The following is a 20,000-nucleotide window of genomic DNA, read 5'->3' as shown; positions in this document are numbered from 1 at the left end:
GATTATATACACCTCCTTAATGAGATTATATGCACCTCCTTATTGAGACTATATATATATATATATATATATATATATATATATATATATATATATATATATATATATATATATATATATTAGGGCTGTCAAAATTAATGCTTTAACTTTGGAGATTTATTTAAAGCATTAAAATAAATTAATCTAGATTAATCTATGGAGTGAAAAATCTTCAATCTTAGCACCGCGGATATAAGAAAGAAGTCTAGCTGAGTCAATGTTGATGGTTTTGTTGAACATTTGTATTTCACAGGAGAGAAACTGTATTCAAAGAAAGCTATTAAAATAGTCTTTGAATCTAAATATACTTTCTTTGTGTTGATTTTATATTAATTCCATGATTTTACTCAAGTAAATATCTGTTACAAGCTTCGGTCTTAAATAGAAAAATGCTATTTTTAATCTAGATTAATCTAGATTAATTACAGAAATTTGTGAGATTAATTAGCTGACATTAGATTAATTTATTTTTTTTAATCTATTGACAGCACTAATATATATATATATATATATATATATATTATGCACCTCCTTATTGAGACTATATATACACACACCTCATTGAAACTATATACACACACCTCCTTATTGAGACTATATACACACGTCCTTGTTGTGGCTATATATACACACACTTCCTTTTTGAGAGTATATATATACACCTCCTTATTGCGATTATATATACACACCTCCTTCTATCCCCAGGCCATCAGGATGCTCAACGAACAATAACACTATGCAACAACCATCAAATGCACTCACAGCATACACATCCACACGCACACACTCACTTTAAACAAACAACTCACTGCAGCACCCACTTTACACACTTTAGAACACCTAAACACACTTTATATTTATTGGTAAAGAATTTGCACTACAACCCATACCTCATTACACCTTACTGTAAATTGTACCTAATACCTCATCCCATTTCTGCTTTGCACTGTATAGTATATTGTATATTAGTATATTGTATAGTATATTGTATGGTAACTCAGTTACTTCTACTCTGCATTGAACATTGTACATATGTACATACTGAACACTTGTGTCTACGTACTTGACTTCTATTTTATACTTGCTATACTTATTTTATTTTATACTTATCTATTTTTGTCTAGCACAGTCTCTGGAGCGTAACAGAAAGAAGCATTTTGTATAAAAGTATTCTGTACTTCTGTATGACAACTAATAAAGAAACTTGAAACTTGAACTTATTGAGACTACATACACACCTCCTTACGTATGAAACCAATTATGTCCAACATAACTACTATTGTATATACGTATATGTTTTGTGTATGTGTGTGTGTCTCTTCACTCCTTCTCTTCACTCCTTCTCTCCCCCCCCCCCTTTCTCCCCCTTTCCCTCCCTCCCTCTCTCTATCTCTCTCCCTCCTCTCTCTCTCTCCTCCTGTAGACAACCTGTTCGGGCAGTGCCAGTCTCCTCAGCAGGAGCATTCCCAGTACCAGGTCTCTGTGCCCGTTCTCCACAAGCTCCAGGAGGTCCTCCGAGGCCTGATGATGCAAGGTGAAAACAGAGAAACACACTCTATATAAAAAGACACAACAGGAAAATAGACTGCTGTGTTGGGATTGTGGCAGTGGTGGAAAGTAATAGAATAGAATAGAATATGTAAGGGATAATGTATAGCTACGAGGTCATTGTCGCAAAATAATTGACCGACACAGAGTTTAGAACACCGAGGCGCCTCGCCGAGGTGTTCTAAACGTCAGTGAAGGTCAATTATTTTGCGACGATGACCGAGTATAGCTATACATTATCCCGCTTATTACATGGCTAACTTACTAACAATATACCTAATTCATTTTACACCATCGACAAGACGAGATCAAATGCAGACGCAGTTCTGTTCTGTCGCTCCGCGCTGTCATCGCCGGCAGCTTCGCCGGCAGGTGTGTCTGATTGGCTGCACTGATGCAGTGTGTGTCAGTGGGCTTGATTGCTATAGCTGCGAACAGCGGTCATTATTGCTCGGCAGAGGTCCGTTATCGAGTAATAACGGACCTCTGACGAGCGCTATTGACCAATCACAATCAAGCATTTCGGCGAATGTTAAAACGCCATGTAATAAAATAGAATAGAATATCTTTATTTATAAAGCACATTTGAATTATTATTATTATTTAAGACTAGTTGGGAGCAGCTATAGTCCAGCGCCCAGAGACCAACTCCAACCTACTACCTAGCATGCATATCTTTAGAATAGAATAGAATAGAATAGAATATAAATACTTTATTCATCCCGAGGGAAATTTGGTACTACAGATCACTCACAGTAAACAGTAAACCTTTAGGTAGTCAAAAACAAAAGAATAAAAAACGAATAAGACTAAGAATAAAATACGGTCCGGGATATACATTTCTATGTTATTATGTATATACATTCTAATATAAAATATACAGTAAAAATATACAGAAATATACAGTAAGTGTACAGTAAAAAGTGTGGAATTGTACAGTGTCAATTTAAGAGTAAAGTAAAAGTCCGAAGATTTGATAGTACTGTCACCCTGTGCTCAGTGATGCAGTGAGTTATGGTGTGGGAGGACCCAGAGCAAACCCATGAAAACACGGGGAGAACATGCTAAGTATTTTTACTCAGTACTATAGTTAAAGGTGCTATCGATAAAATAAAAGTATGTAGCGTAATTATGTTTTTAAAATAATACATCCACAGAGCTTTTAGAACGTATTCTTTTCCCCCCAAAATAATTATTGATTGATGAATTTATCCATGTTGTTACCATGTTACTTTTTGGCAATTATTGATTGACATTTCTGTCACCCCTATGGCTGTGTAGGCCTGACCTGGCAGGATGACATCACCCAGCTGATCATTGACCGTGAGCTGAGTCAAGTTCCACAGATCCGCCCCTCCTCCTCCAAACATGACAAGCCCTCCAGACAGTAAGGCAGCTAAACCAAACTCATGTTGAACTTATATTACCTTGTGGAATTGCGTTAGTGTTCATGGTTTTGTATATTTCATTAAGGATGGTGAGTCGAGATTAAACACATTCGCCTAGGGATGCAATTAGTGCCTGTATTTCTGCGAACAGAGCAAAACACTTGCTCAATTCGAGGACCCCCTCGAAAACGAGATAGCATATCTCAAGGGGTTTATCCTTCCAATAAATTTCAAATTTCAAACTTACACCTACTACCCCTTCTGGGGCATACTGTAGTGTAGGCCGTCAACAAGCGATCTTCAGGCATCTCTGTCTTGAGCTGTTCTCTCCAGTTGGTTCCAGGTCATCTTCATGGTCTTGGCGTCTGCCTCCAGGTCTCTGTGCCAGGTGTTTCTTGGGCGACCCCCTTTTCCGCTTGGCCTGCGGGTTCCATATTAGGGCGTGTCTAATGCTGGTACTTGCAGGCTTTTTCAGGGTGTGGCCTCTATCCAGCGCCATCTGCGTTTCTTTATTCCTTCTTCTGCGGGCAGCTGGTTTGTTCTCTGCCAGAGTTTGCTGTTGCTGATGGTGTCTGGCCATCGGATGTGGAAGATCTTCAGCAGGCAGCTCATTAATGAAGACCTGCACTTTCTTGATGGTTGCAGCTGTAGTTCTCCACGTCTCTGCTCTCTTTAGGACGACTGGAGAGTTAAACAGAGTGGTAAACCGAAGAGAGTTAAACAGAGTGGTAAACCGAAGAGAGTTAAACACAGTGGTAAACCGAAGAGAGTTAAACACAGTGGTAAACCGAAGAGAGTTAAACAGAGTGGTAAACCGAAGAGAGTTAAACACAGTGGTAAACCGAAGAGAGTTAAACACAGTGGTAAACCGAAGAGAGTTAAACACAGTGGTAAACCTAAGCACATCTTAAGTACAACTTCTGTGAACTTTCTGAATAAATAAAAAGTATACTAATGTACTATACTAAAGTATAATTTGTACAGTATACCTTTTTTATTAAAAAAAAAAATCTTCTCCTCTGTCCATCCCTCTTCTATTTTCCAGACCCCGCAGGTCTCCAGAGAATATTTTGACCAGGCTGCAGGGACCCCTCCCCAGGGCCCAGGGCGGCATGCGGCAGGCCGACCCAGAGCTGATGCAGCAATACCTGGACTACATGATCCTCGATACCCCCCAGGCCTCCTCCGTCCACATGCAGACACCTCTGCTGGGCCCGTACACCTACCACCAGGTGATTTTCTTTACATTAAGTGGTATGAAATACAGTAATGTAATTGATGCATAAACATTAGCTGACATGTCGAGTCCCTTCTTCTTCTTCTTCTTCCTGCAGCAGCAGTACGGGTACCAGGATGAAGAAGAGCGTTCTCTCAACTCCCTGGACGACGGAGGCGCTTTCCCCCAGCCCGCCTCTCGCTCAGGGGCCAAAGGAGGGACCCTGCTGGGGCCCGGGGAACGAGACAGGGGCGGCGACCAGGACCTGCAGGTCCTCCAAGACCTGGTCTCCCTTTACATGTCTCGCAACCAGGGGGCGGCGGCAGCAGCAGCGGAAGCTCTCTCTGCGTCTCCTTTCTTCCAGGAGCTGGACTTCCCGTTGGACTACAACGACGAGGACTACATTTCCCAGCTAAACAAACAGCAAGATGAGAAGAAGACGGCTGCAGCACATAAGGTCTACGGAGGCCTGGCCGGTTTGGACGGTGAGAGAGAGAGGGGGGGGGGGGGGGGGGGCAGGACAGACAGAGAGAGAGAGGATAACATACAGTAGCATGTCAACTGTTGCCAGGTAACGGCATGGTTAACGTAGTTTAACCAGCTGATGTAAAGCTAAACTTCTAACGCTAAACATACTGATGTCAAACTGATCGGACCATACCCATCTTTCCAAGTCATTCTTACTGTACCTTGATACCAAAATCAAGGCGCCATTCTTTTTTCATCATCTTTTACTGAAAAGTAATTTTCTGCCGATTCACCACTGCCATAGGCTTCCACTGTATCTGAAAATATGTCTTCAACACCACATAAATCCATGAAGGTCACACCAAATCTAAAATACCAACCTAACATCTGAGGTGCATTTCTTTTCCTGAAAGGTTTTAGTTTTTTCCCCTGAAATGTTTGTTGTGCCTTAATACGGCATCTAAAAAGGAAGATACTGTATTCTATCACAATGGCAAAACTTTTCAGAACACGTAAGATGTTAACATGGCATTTTAGTTAAATCTGGTGACTTTCTTCATTTTATGTGGTGTTTAAGACACGTTTTCAGATACACTGGAAGCCAATGGCGGTGATGAATCAACAGAAAATAACTACAGTAACGGTAAAAGATTATTAAAAAGGAAGAGCACCTTGATTTTTGTATCAAGTCAAGACTGGACTTGGAAGCCACATGTCAGAAAGAGTGGTCTGGTCCTTTACAGTAAGTCTTGATTTTCAGTATGTCAGCAACTGTCTAGATTCCATGGATTGTTCCCTCCAAACAGGTACAGACTTACACTCCAAAGTGGCCCTGTGTTTAGCTCAATGGGTAGAGATCCTCTGAGCATGGCACTAACACTGCTATTATATTGGTTAAAATATTTGCTGGGGCCACTCTTACTGAAGGAAATGCTGCTGGCTGGCAGTTCACGCTGGACACATGTCTTTCAGACCAGCCACAGACCCCTCTGCTCACCAGCGTTATGTAACCACAAAAGTTACCATGGTAACAGTACCACGGTCTTAACCGTCCTGCCACCTAAAAAGGATCCAATTCAGGTAGCAAAGCGGAGGTATTTCATTTAGGAGTGTGTTTTCATTCATTCATTCGTGCATTCAAATCAAGAATTTGTGCTTTCTCTAAAGCACAACATGTGGATTGCAGTACTCAAATGAGATAGCTGAACACTGTCTGTAAACTCTGGGGTTTGTAGCACCCATTTCATCTTTACGTAGTGGATGATTCAGAAGAGCAGCTGAGGTCTCTTGTTTGTTCTATGATGAGGAGGTTATGTTAGGAAGTTTCAAATCAACTTTATTACAAAAATATGTTCAATTTACAAAAGTTAAGTCACGATTGGCTCCGGCCTCCTTCTCACACACAATGTCAGATCATCACAGTATTCTAATGACAGAATGACAAAATGAGAGCAAGAGACCCTTTCTCTGAATAACAGTCCTTTTAAAATTAGTATAACCACTCCTCTTCTCTACTGATTGGTCTAATTACTAAAGATAGGAATTACTTCCCTAATCTTTGTCCACTCAGGGCTCACGTCCAGCCTTCTCTCATTTGCATCTAATTAATCTAATAATTACATTTTAACCAACTAACTTTACTGAGCTAACTTACCTCTGTCTCTAAACTTAGTTTCTAGCTTCCTGTTTACCTTAAAAGGAAAGAGCTGTTTGCTCATAGATTCTCAATCTGACTGAAAAAGCCAGATGGTCAGATTCCAACTCCTCTGTCCATCTTAGGCTCTCCTTTTCCTCAGCTGTGGTCAGATAATACAACCTGAGACAGGATAGTCTTGGGGGCTATTTCAGCCCTTTATGATCCCAACAGTTTCTCTGCACATTCCTCACTGACACACACTCTTTCTATTTAACATTAAAGTAACTTACATTTAATATTCTATCACTGTATTAACTTATAATTCCTTATAAACAGATTCAAATATACCTCACAGCATAAAGGTGTGTTTTCACTCCAGCCAAGCAGACTATAATATAGTTTGGAGGCGTGGGGTGCGTTCGCCGGTTGGCATTGGCGTAAAATAGACTAAATCTCAGCCTCATACAAATGAATCCGTCCAGGACAGTGCGCCTGGCTCGTGACATTCAGATGAAACTGTGAGACGAGGCATTGCAAATCAAATATGAATCAAGATTCACCAGCTGCGTGGCTTATTTCCTGCCTCAAATGTTATCTGAAATACATGTTAGTGCACAGTTTAGGTGGAGTAAGAGACAATGTTCAAACAAGCCATGTTTCTCCTGTTTGAAAAATGGAGATACAAGTCAAGGAGATGCCCACTGTCGACAACCAGCATCAAGTCTGAACCAACGGAACATCCCGCACACATTCTTGACAGAATTGGTGAAAACGTACCGCAAAGGGGCGTCTGGGTAGTGTAGAGGTCTAACGACTCACCTACCACCGCGGAGACACGTGTTAAAGTCCCGGCAGCGGTACCTCCGGCTTGGTCAGACATTTCTACCAACACAATTGGCAGTGTTCACGGGTGGGAAGCAGATGGGGTGAGTCCTTGTCATTGCGTTAGCGACCTCTACTGGTCAGTAGTACTGGTCCCTGTTCAGCAGGGAGGGGGATCTGGGAGAGATAGTATCGCAAAGATGAAACAGGGAATGTCCAGTCGTTGGTTTTCTTTTGAATCAAATCTTCAGTTATTTTTTTTTTATTTTTATTTTTTTTGGTCCACTTTTTCTCCCATTTTCTATATTTTCTCCCATCCCAATTTTGTATCATCCAATTCAACCCTCCCCTGTCACGAACGCTGTTTCTTGCCTCCCACAAGCCGGCTGCAATGTGGACTAAGTCATACATAGCACAAGTCCCCTCCGGTACTTGAGGTAACAGCAGTCGCATCTTTTCACCTGCGCAGCTCGAACTCTCAGTGGCGAGGAATAACGTGTGGGAGGCTCACGCTGCCCCCGACACTTCCTGATTCTACTGCGCAGGAGCACCAACTGACCTGTAGGAGTCGCTGTCCACAACGCCCGATCCCCACCCATCAGTTTCCCACCCCCTAATACGGCCAATGTGTATTAGTATGAACGACCAGCTAAACTGAAAGCAATGTGGAGCGCTGGGCTCGAACAGGCAAGCCCAGCGTCTCCGTCATTCGTGGCAAGCGCCTTGCCCACTACGCCACATAGCCGCCAGTTATTTCATTTTATATTAGTTTTACAATTTTCTAGTTCAGTTCAGTTCTCTAGAGGCATGTGGCAGGGCCTCAGAACAATGACAGACTACAAAGGCACCCCCCTCAAACTGAACAGTGACATCTCCTTAGCAAATGATCTCAATTCCTTCTATGCGAGGTTTGAGGCTGTGAATAACAACACCAGCCTACAAACCACGGCAATGGGGGGGGGGGGGGTCTGCTGATGGAGACTCAGTGTTCAGGGTAACAGAGCATGAGGTGAGACGGATCTTTAAAAAAGTGAATATCAGGAAGGCAGCAGGACCGGACGGCATCCCCGGCCGCGTCCTAAAAGTCTGTGCCGACCAACTGGCCCCGGTATTCACTGACATCTTCAACCTGTCCTTGGAACAGGCTGTCATCCCCACCTGTCTGAAGAAGTCCACCATCATCCCTGTACCCAAAAAATCTACGCCCGCTTGCCTCAACGACTACCGCCCTGTAGCCCTCACCTCCATAGCCATGAAGTGCTTTGAGAAGCTAGTGAAGGGCTACATCTGTTCCTCCCTCCCCATCAACCTGGACCCTCTGCAATTTGCATATCGCCCCAACAGGTCCACGGAGGACGCCATAGCCCATGTGCTGCACACAGCAGCATCACACCTGGACAAGAGGCAGGGGAACTATGTGAGAATGCTGTTCATCGACTACAGCTCAGCATTCAATACCATAGTCCCCTCCAAACTCATAGCCAAGCTCAGGGACCTGGGCTTGAACTATGACCTCTGCCAGTGGGTCTTGGACTTCCTGACGGGCAGACCCCAGGTGGTAAGAGCCGGCAACTGCACCTCCTCATCCATCACGCTCAACATAGGGGCCCCCCAGGGCTGTGTTCTGAGCCCCCTCCTCTACTCCCTGTACACACATGACTGCGTAGCACAGCGGAACAACAACACCATCATCAAATTTGCTGATGACACAGTAGTGGTGGGCCTGATCTCTGCCAACGACGAAAGGGCCTACCTGGAAGAGGTAGAGAACCTGTCACAGTGGTGTCAGGAGAACTGCCTCTCCCTGAACGTCAGCAAAACAAAAGAGATGATTGTGGACTTCAGGAGGTCGGGGGTCAAGGACTACAGCCCCCTCAGCATCGACGGGGCACCGGTTGAGAGAGTGAACAGTTTCAAGTACCTCGGAGCCCACATATCCGAGGACTTGACATGGACCACACACATTGACAGTGTTGTGAAGAAGGCACGACAACGCCTCTACTTCCTCAGGCGCCTAAGGAAGTTCCAAGTCAGTCAGAAGATCCTTAGGAACTTCTACTCGTGTACAATAGAGAGCATCCTGACCGGCAACATCACCTCCTGGTTTGGGAATAGCACTGCACAAGACCGTTGTAAGAGCCGCATTCAAGCTTATTTGTTTTGATTAATTGTGAATCTGTATTAATACATTTCTCTGTTGCATTGAGTGGGGCGCTTTGCTCAGGTGAATGGGGCGGGGCTAACGCTATAAGCCACAGGTGCGGCGTGTGACGGCTGAGCAGCAGGCAGCAGCAATACTGTCATTGACACGCAGCGCAGACGCACCCTTTTTGTTACTAAGATTATTAGGATCTCCTGTTTTACTTTTATGTGCGATATTGTTTTCATGTTTTGTTCTTGCTGCCAGTTGCTGGACCATTAAAAGAGCAAAAGGAACAACAAAAACGTGCAGTGGTTTCTGTTCTGCGACTGCGAGTCTGACACTGCTTCCCAACCTACAAGTGGAAGATTCAAATAGGTTATAAGACAAACCTGTTAGGATTTTGGCCACTACATCAAGTCAATGACAAGCTGCGATTGAAGAGCACGGATTATTGGGATCCGAAGGAACGGGCTGAAGCCAAGCCAAATGACAAGCTGCGATTGAAGAGCAAGGATTATTGGAGGATCATACGGGTCCAAAGGAACGACAAGCGCCGGCCCGAGGCGCAGCTACAAACAGAGGAAACGCCGGCCTGACGGCTGTAAACAAGCAAGCAAACAAACAATTGAGGTATGTGTTTGCAAAAAACCAACGCCACATGAATAATTATTCGTTTGGAATAAATGCCATTATTATTACTAAACGGACGTTTGCCTCTGATAACGATGTTTATGGACAGTGAATATTTTATTTTGTGCTGGTGACATATCGTGGATAAAGAGAGAAGACAAGAGAGGATAATGAAATAACCAGCCACTGTTGAAGACCTTTTGGATTCATTTGTTTGTTTATTCTGAATTAATATGGCGAGTTCAGACGCCCGTTAATGACATGGATGAGGCGCAGCTGCGCGCATCGAGACAAGGAAACGCCGGCCTGGCGTGCGGCTGTAACCGAACCAACAATTGAGAAAGACAATGATAATGACATAACCAGCCACTGTTTCTAAACACGTCGAAGACCTTGTGGATTTATTTATTTGTTTATTCTGAATTAAAATGGCGAGTTCAGATAATCATAAGGCAGACCTGCCCGTTAATGACATTATGAGGCGCAGCTGCGCGCATCCAAATAGGATGACAGACGCACGCTCAACGAGGTCGTCTCACTCTTCCTCCCACCACTCCTCCTCTTTCTCCATACGCATCAACGCGGAGGCAGAGAGACGATATTTATTGGCTAAATCTTCTATGTTACAAGAAAAACATGCAATTGAAGAACAGGAACAAATGTTAAAAAAAAAGAGAGAAACATTAGAATTACAAGGTCAAATAGCAGCCAGCACAGCCAAAATTGACTATCTTAAAGACATTGAATTAAAAAGGTGCCGCCCTGCACGGGCTGAAATACCAGCTACTGCGCTGGTATATTCAAAGCCAGCCAGCACAGCCACTCCTTCCCAGTGGAAATGGGCGCTGGTATATTCAAAGCCAGATGTTTCAATTCATCCATATGACATAGGTGCTGTTAGGAGCAAGGCAGGAGCACATTACTTGCCCTTTTTTAATGTTAACGATGGTAATGCTCACAGTTGGCCCGATGCTCAGCCAGATGACATTAATGACCAGCACCAGCCCCAACTAGTGCACAATATTCGACCTGTCATGCCCATGTCACCGACGCCTCTGTACCCTCAGTCTTCGTTTAGGAAGTTCCGGTTCCCGAGGGACCCCCCTGCCCAGTTCCCGTCCTCCACCTCGATGGTCAACCAGCGGCCCCGTCCTTTCACCGACAGCCCTCTGCCACAGGCCTCGCCCCTCACTTCTCCCGCAAAAGCCGGGCCGCAAGAGAAGGACGGAGCCCACCCCTCTGCCCAACGGGAGGCGCCGCAGGTGCATTTCAGACGGGGACTTCCTGTGTCTTGGCCACATGGTTCTGAGGCATCGCAGCAGCCAATAGGGAGGCGCCTGTTCTCACCACACCGGTCCAGAGTCCCTGTGAGGAAAAATCCGGAAGCCTGGCATCGGAGGAGAAGACCTCAGCAGGCATGAAGAGGGCAGAGGACAAGACCTCAGCAGGCATGAAGAGGGCAGAGGAGAAGACACCAGCAGATATGAAGAGGTCAGAGGACAAGACCTCAGCAGATATGAAGAGGGCAGAGGACAATACCTCAGCAGACATGAAGAGGGCAGCAGAGGACAAGACCCCAGCAGATATGAAGAGAGTAGAGTTATGTGGTCACATAGGGGCCGGGGATAGCCAAGCAGAGTTATGTGGTCACATAGAGGCCGGGGATAGCCAAATAGTACTCAAGTACATTGGTAACGAGCACACTAGGAAGAATGCTCTGATGTTGACTGTCAAAAAGCGCAAAGAGCTTTCCCCAGGTCACAGCCACACCCACTCGAGCAGCCAAAAGGTGAGCACTGAGCTAGGCGGTTTCAGGACCACACTTGGTGGACAGCTCCTCACAGTGGAAGACCTCTCACAGGCAGAGAGGTCAGTCATCACCTATGTTCAAAAGCAATCCTTCCCAGTGGAAATGGCAGTGCTGGAAACCGCTCCATTCAGAGTGCAGAAGAACAGTAAGATCGATCCTATACTGGATGAAGGCCTACAAACCATCTTCTGCGAGAGATCTGACCTCTACGCCAGGACACAAGAATACCTTCTGCTACTCCAAGGAAGACCGAAATGGAGCACAGTGAGAAAAAAAAGAAAAAACTTTAACATTGGAGATGTCGTCCTGGTAGTGGACCCAACTGCTCCACGGGGATCGTGGCCACTAGGCAGAGTACAGGAGACCAAGCCTGATGCAGGAGGTCTGACCCGTGCAGTGAAGCTCCAGACGAAAACCTCCATTATTGATAGGCCCATAGCTAAGCTATGCCGCATTCCTGGAGATTGAAGAATAACAGGTCTTCTTTCAACAGCCAAAAAGGGATGTAATGTATATACTTTATTTATTTCACTTAGGTAAATTTACCACAGTGGTGAAGACCAATTCATATAGTCCATAGGATTTAAAAGTTTCCCCTTCAAGTTATATTTAATGAGTTACTATTTAATCTAAAATGAATTATACAGTAGCAACCACCCTCATTATGGCAATATAGTCATTGGTCATGAACCAAGCACAGAGCAAAGAAGCATGTGTTACTGTTTAAGATATATACCTTATATATACTTTCCGGATCGCTAAGATGATTTAGACAATGACACATTCTTAAGAGTCAAACTGTGAACTCAGGGTTGTAAGAGGGTGAGCGACAAAATGCCATTTCAGCATCCAGGTCACTATCTAAATTAATTTGTTGATAGTTACGAACAGCATAGACATACACCCATAGACTGATATAGACGTACACCCATAGACTGATACATAGACGTACACCCATAGACTAATACATAGATATACACCCATAGACTGATACATGGAGATATACTCTTTGCCACTTTGGATTACAGTTTTTAGTTTTTTCTGATTTGACTGACCTAGCGATCATAAAGATCCCTCCTTAAGGCTATGTGCTAGTAACCTCTGGCCCTAGGATACGGTTAAGAATGAAGACTCACACAGTTTAGCCCCAGCCGCATGGCCTGTAAGTTGGCCTCACACAGTTTAGCCCCAGCCGCATGGCCTGTAAGTTGGCCTCACACAGTTTAGCCCCAGCCGCATGGCCTGTAAGTTGGCCTCACACAGTTTAGCCCCAGCCGCATGGCCTGTAAGTTGGCCTCACACAGTTTAGCCCCAGCCGCATGGCCTGTAAGTTGGCCTCACACAGTTTAGCCCCAGCCGCATGGCCTGTAGTTGGCCTCACACAGTTTAGCCCCAGCCGCATGGCCTGTAAGTTGGCCTCACACAGTTTAGCCCCAGCCGCATGGCCTGTAAGTTGGCCTCACACAGTTTAGCCCCAGCCGCATGGCCTGTAAGTTGGCCTCACACAGTTTAGCCCCAGCCGCATGGCCTGTAAGTTGGCCTCACACAGTTTAGCCCCAGCCGCATGGCCTGTAAGTTGGCCTCACACAGTTTAGCCCCAGCCGCATGGCCTGTAAGTTGGCCTCACACAGTTTAGCCCCAGCCGCATGGCCTGTAAGTTGGCCCCGCACAGTTCTTCTTTCAACATCAACAAGGGATGTAATGTATATACTATATTTTCTAAATTAATTTGTTGATAGTTTTACGGCTCTTTATTTTGTTTGAGTAATTGATTCCTAGAGAACAATTAGGGGCCGGTGTAAGAGCCGCATTCAAGCTTATTTGTTTTGATTAATTGTGAATCTGTATTAATACATTTCTCTGTTGCAGTGAGTGGGGCGCTTTGCTCAGGTGAATGGGGCGGGGCTAACGCTATAAGCCACAGGTGCGGCGTGTGACGGCTGAGCAGCAGGCAGCAGCAATACTGTCATTGACACGCAGCGCAGACGCAACCTTTTTGTTACTAAGATTATTAGGATCTCCTGTTTTACTTTTATGTGCGATATTGTTTTCATGTTTTGTTCTTGCTGCCAGTTGCTGGACCATTAAAAGAGCAAAAGGAACAACAAAAACGTGCAGTGGTTTCTGTTCTGCGACTGCGAGTCTGACACTGCTTCCCAACCTACAAGTGGAAGATTCAAATAGGTTATAAGACAAACCTGTTAGGATTTTGGCCACTACAACCGTAGCAGACTACAAAGAGTGACACGTTCAGCCGAACGCACAATTGGAGGGGGGCTTCCCACCCTCCAGAACATTTACAACAAGCGGTGCAAGGGGAAGGCTAAGAGAATTATTAAGGACTCGAGCCACCCGAACAACTGCCTCTTTGAACTGCTGCGGTCAGGCAAGCGATACCGGAGTCTTAAGGCGAGCACAGAAAGACTCAGAAGAAGCTTCTATCCCCAGGCCATCAGGCTGCTAAACGAACAATAATCACTATGCAACAACCATCAAATGCACACAGCACACACACCCACACGCACACACTCACTCAAACAAACAACACACTGCAGCACCCACTCTCCACACTTTAGATCACACAAACACACTTACACTTTATATTTATTGATAAAGGATTTGCACTACAACTCGTACACCTACTGTGAATTGTACCTAAATTGCACCTCGTCCCATTTCTCCATTTCTGCCTTGCACTATATAGTATTGTATATTAGTACACTGCACAGTATTGTATATTGTATGGTAACTACGTCTATTCTGCATCGAACATTGTACATATGTCTAAACTGAACACTGTGACCTCATTTTTTTTACTTCTAATTTTACTATGTTATTTTATTTCATACTTATCTTGTCTTGCACAGTCTCTGGAGCGCAACAGTAAGAAGCATTTTGTATAAAAGTATTCTGTACTTCTGTATGACAACTATTAAAGAAACTTGAACTTGAAACTTTCACCATCAAGGTCAATTCACATTCTGCCTGCTTGAGGCAGAATGTGAAGCAAAAAACTGGAAATAAAAATTCAAGTATAAAAAAAAGAGGAGCCGAACAAACATATCACAGCTGTTTCTAATACAACAATCAAGTCGGTCACATGCAGTTCAGAGCAGCGGCTGTGGTGGCAGGAGCTGTTCCCTGCTGAGTGGTGCTGAGAGACAGATATGTTAGTGGTGGCAAACATGCAGTGCTACGTTCAACTCCATTAAAGCAAATAAAACAAACGTTATCACCAACTAAACTATGTGTGTGTATTTTATAGATTACTTTACGAGTCTGCAATGAAAGTGTATTTTATCTATCTATAATAGTTACAACAGATAGTATGAACCTCTGCGCACATTAAGCTCCCCCAATGAAAGGAAGGTGGCTGTCAGTTGAAAGGACGTGGCTGGAGATTCTGCATGTATCGCATGTACACCCTCCCCAGATTAACAGGAGACATGTGTTAGTCTACACCCTCCCCAGATTAACAGAGGAGACATGTGTTAGTCTACACCCTCCCCAGGCCAAAAAGATTAGACATGTGGTAGGTAGTCTACACCCTCCCCAGATTAACAGAGGAGACATGCGTTAGTCTACACCCTCCCCAGATGAACAGAGGAGACATGTGTTAGTCTACACCCTCCCCAGGTCGAAAAATTTGACATGTGTTAGTCTACACCCTCCCCAGATTAACAGAGGAGACATGTGTTAGTCTACACCCTCCCCAGGCCGAAAAATTTGACATGTGTTAGTCTACACCCTCCCCAGATTAACAGAGGAGACATGTGGTAGTCTACACCCTCCCCAGATTAACAGAGGAGACATGTGGTCATTTAGACCCTCCCTAGACCGACAGCGGAGACATGTGGTAGTCTATACCCTCCCCAGACTGACAGAGGATACATCCTAACATCTGACTAACTCTCTGTCTCTGTGTGTGTAGAGATATATCCTACCATCTGACTAACTCTCTGTCTCTGTGTGTGTAGAGAGCTCCCTACAGAGGCTGTCTCTGCTCTTGGACCACTATGGTATCGACATGAAAGATTTAACCCCAGAGCAGCTGGATAATCTACCCTCCGCTCTGAAACAACTACAGCTGGACAGCTCTTACACTGAAAAAGACACTACAGGTTTGCAAATATGTTATTTAACTAATCAGAACTTTTTGACATGGAAAGATGTTAAAGGGATCGTTCAGATATTTGGAATCTTAGCCCTATTTGCTACTTACCAATGATGTTGTTGATCGGTAGAGTTCTTTCTCATCACAATGCTGTTCCTTATACTAGCTCCAGATAGTTAGCCACAAACCAAGGCAAAGTTAATGGGGTCAAGCTTTTCTCTGTAGATTGCACTGTGGAGTAGATTGCAATTGTCTTCAGTCAGCGTGTACAGACAGGAGCTCAACCCCATTGACTTTGCATTGGTTTGTGACTAACTAGCTGGAGCTACTATGAGGACAGTAAGTAGGGATGCACCGATCCGACTTTTTCAGTCCCGATACCGATACTTGGGTTTGGGTATCAGCCAATACCGATACCGATCCGATACCCATTGTCCAAATATTTTTTCCAAAAAAGTTTAAAAAAAAAAGGATCACAAGTGTGTTTTTGATTTGTTGTAAACGATGACAGAAAATAAACTTCATTCATTCAATTAATAAACTGTATGCCTCACTGTCACTGTGTGAAAGAGACTGGGATCATTCTTTTGTGCAAGGCAACATCAGGCTTGACTTAAAACATTACTTTCCTAACTTAGTGAAACTAAATGTAACAAATTAACACATAGATATAAATGTACTGAATGGTTATTTCTTATTTTATTTATTATAATTATAATTATTATTTTTTATAAAAAGAAATCCGATATATATATATATTTTTTTTTTTACCGATACCCGATCCAGCTATTTTACTGATATCGGCGGCCGATACCGATACCAATATTGGATCGGTGCATCCCTAACAGTAAGGATAGTATGGAAGCCCTAAGAGGCTGTACATTCATACATTTTATTTACTCCGTTTTCCCGTGATTATCACGAGAAAGCGGACTTCGTTTTCCCGTGATAACGAGATAATTATCGCGTTATCACGAGAAAACAAATTAAATCAGATTAATTTATTTCAGGGGGGTACATGACATACAGGTATACACAGTACTGTTACATTTGCGACATACAAGATATGCAAATATACAGTACTGTTAAACAGAGATCCTAACAGAAAATTGTGAGGTTTTGTCCGCTGCTCACCTACTCTCTCTGTTCCTTTAAGCCTACTGTTAAGGAATTCCCTTCTCACTCACCTCACTAGCCCCCACCCTCGTGTTCATTACTCTCGTTTGCTCTCAGCAGCCACACCCTTGTACTACCTGTCATTATGTGTTTGATTGGTCTGGTGCCGAACTCTCACTTCTAGTTCGATTATCAATTACCTCCCGCACCTGATGTGTATTCTAATTAGCACCCCTTTGGGCTTTAAGTACCTGGCTCTTCCCCTCTGTTCCTCGTCGGGTCGTGCCGTAACATGCCGTTTCATTCGGTATCATATTCTCTATCACCAGGACTCCTTCGGGAGGTCCTCTGTCTGTTTATGCTGTTTTCATCTCCGGCGTGACATGCGCTCCAGCCTTCGCCTCCTGTCGCCGTTGCCTGAGGTAGACACTGGACTGCGCTCTCTAGACTTCCACGGGAGGCTTCCCAGTGTTTCACTTCAGACCCCCGCGCAGCAGACGTCCTGACGCTCATCCAGACCTCCGCGCAGCTTCCAACCAGGCGCGCATCCAGACCTCCACGCAGCAGATGCGCTCGTCACTCCAGGCGCGCATCCAGACCTCGACGCAGCTGATGCGCTCTTCACTCCAGGCGCGCATCCAGACCTCCACGGAGCAGACGCGCACCATCCAGACCTCCGAGCCTGGCACGCTCTTCCGCGCAGACGCACTCCAGATGCGTCCTCTGTACCGGCGCGCACTCCAAGCAGTCGCGCACCACTCTGACCTCCGCTTGGACAACCGGTTCCCCGGTGGCGACGCTCTCGCCCCGTTCTGTTCCAACGCTCTTTACGCACAACGCCTGGGTGAGTTTTTTATGACTGTCTTTGATCCAATTCCGTTTTTCGTGTGTTTATAAAACACTGAAGATTTCCAGCTTTTTATTAGACAGTCACTCACCCAGCGTTTTAGCCTTTTTTGGATTGTTTTCATTGGGATAATATTTTGGCCTTTACATCGCCTCACTGTGTGTTTTCACACCGAAGATATTTATCACGTGGTTTTGTGTTTGGGACGTTGACTCACTGTGTGTTTACACACCGAAGATATTCATCACGTGGATTTGTGTTTGGGACGTTTACTCACAGTGTGTATATACACCGAAGATTCTCTCACTTGGATAACTCTGTTTTTGGTTACAAGTCACCTCTCCTGTCACCTGCTCTGTTCCAACTGCACTGAGTTAACCCTCTCCCTCTCGGTTCCGTTTACCCACCTCGGAGATCTGCCGAGAGAAGTCTGCAGAGCGGCTCTGATGTTCCCACCTGCTTCCCCAGTCTACCATCCCGGGAGAAGCTGCAGAGCAGCAACTTCATTAATGCTTTTTCCTAGGCCTTACCCTGTTTTCTCTGTCCCAGTATGCAGCTCCAGCCCTCGCCCTGTCCCAAGGCCTTACCCTGTTTTTCCCTAGTCCTCCTAGTCCTCCCTATCTAGTCCTCCCAGTCCTCCCACTCCCCAGCCCGCCTCCGCGGGTCTCTGTTCCCTGTTTTCCCCACTCTAGTCCTCCCAGTCCTCCCTGTCCCCAGCCCGCCTCCGCGGGCCTCTGTCCCTGTCTCCCCTCTCTAGTCCTCCTAGTCCTCCCTGTCCAGTTCCTCCTAGTTCCTCCCTGTTCCTGCCTTGTCCCTTGCCCCGGCCCTGTTTCCTTTAGCCTTCCCTTTGCCTTCCCCTTAGCCAGCTCGCCTCTTAAAGGCACTGGGCCTTTCCCTTTTCTTGTTTCTCCAGTATTGGTGTTCTCCCTTAAAGGGACAGTGCCTTTTTTTCTGATTGTTTTCAATAAATACCCGTTCTTGGCTTACTCTCATACCTGTCTTGTGTTGTGCGATTGGGGTCGGTTACAAACCATAACAAAAATATACATACGATGGGGAGGAAACTGTACATTAGGAGGGGGTGGGAGGGGTTTGGATATACAGGGGCCTGTTTCGAGTTGCAGCCTCCCGTAGTCAGGTGCTCTTTGAGAGGCACATTAATGTGTATATATATTATCTGTAACAGCAAGGCATAAAGCTATTTCAGCCTGTGTCAGGCCTTGATTGAAGAGATATGTGACGCAGTGATCAATATCCTCCTGCTTAGCCCCTTTCGTGACTGTGATGCACCGAGTGCATCACAGTCACGAACGGGGCTACCTGCTCCTCTGACATTGCGACACTGAATGATGTTTCCTGCAGTGATAGACTATCGTTTCGTTTTCTCGAGATCTTGAGAAAATTATCGCGTTATCACGAGAAAACAAATTAAATTAACTCGTTATCATGGGAAAACGGAGCAAATAAAATGTATGAATGTACGGCCTCTTAGGGCTTCCGTAGGATAGTGCTAAGAAAGGACTCTACCAATCAACATCCTCATTGGAAAGTAGCAAATAGGGCTAGGGTTAAAAAAAAAATCAGAACTAACCCTTTAAGACATTTCTAATGGAAAGGTATGATATCTCAATAATTTATGTCCATTGACCCCAAACTAATGTTTAAAAAATTCATTAAGAAATTATACATTTTATCTTTGTCATTCAGACCAATTCCGGGACAACGCTATCGCACGAAAGAAGGTGAGATGGCATTCTCAGTCCTCCTTCCCCTGGCATTCTCAGTCCTCCTTCCCCTGGTATTCTCATTCCTCCTTCCCCTGGCATTCTCATTCCTCCTTCCCCTGGCATTCTCAGTCCTCCTTCCCCTGGCATTCTCAGTCATCCTTCCCCTGGCATTTTCAGTCCTCCTTCAGCAAGACTCAGGCATTTGCACAGGATGAACAGTAGATGGCAGCATAACATTTTGGGAAACGTTTCAAGCTTGTTGCCTTGTCTCCTCAGAAATAAAGTGTCCATTTTGGAAAAACATGAATCAGAATGACACGGTAATGGCGCCTACACAACCACAATATTGGACAGAATGCATCATTAAATACTTATCAAGAATTCAAGAAGCCTATTGGAACGTGAGGTTCTGATATGATTTGATTAATATATCTGCATTGTTTTATCCCACTTTATGCTTTGCTCTTGCTGCTTGTTTTACAAGTATGTCTTACTG

General features: G+C 44.7%; 1 protein-coding gene across 1 annotated transcript in view; it reads left to right on the top strand.

Annotated features, from left to right (window-relative positions):
- Positions 1-20,000, top strand: part of ptprnb (protein tyrosine phosphatase receptor type Nb) — a gene marked incomplete at both ends in the record, with an annotated part of 74,876 nt that overhangs the window by 5,058 nt on the left and 49,818 nt on the right. The window contains 6 exons of the mRNA XM_084313433.1: positions 1,463-1,573; positions 2,869-2,974; positions 4,021-4,207; positions 4,310-4,676; positions 15,678-15,821; positions 19,485-19,519. Of these exons, the coding sequence (XP_084169559.1) occupies positions 1,463-1,573; positions 2,869-2,974; positions 4,021-4,207; positions 4,310-4,676; positions 15,678-15,821; positions 19,485-19,519 (950 nt within the window). The remainder of the gene's footprint in view (positions 1-1,462; positions 1,574-2,868; positions 2,975-4,020; positions 4,208-4,309; positions 4,677-15,677; positions 15,822-19,484; positions 19,520-20,000) is intronic.

The sequence above is a fragment of the Notolepis coatsorum genome (genome assembly GCF_963971535.1).
Source record: "Notolepis coatsorum genome assembly, chromosome: 1".
In the NCBI taxonomy this organism is placed as follows: Eukaryota; Metazoa; Chordata; class Actinopteri; order Aulopiformes; family Paralepididae; genus Notolepis; species Notolepis coatsorum.
The sequence above is the reverse complement of the archived record's forward strand: the minus strand, read 5'-3'. Positions and strand labels throughout refer to the sequence as shown.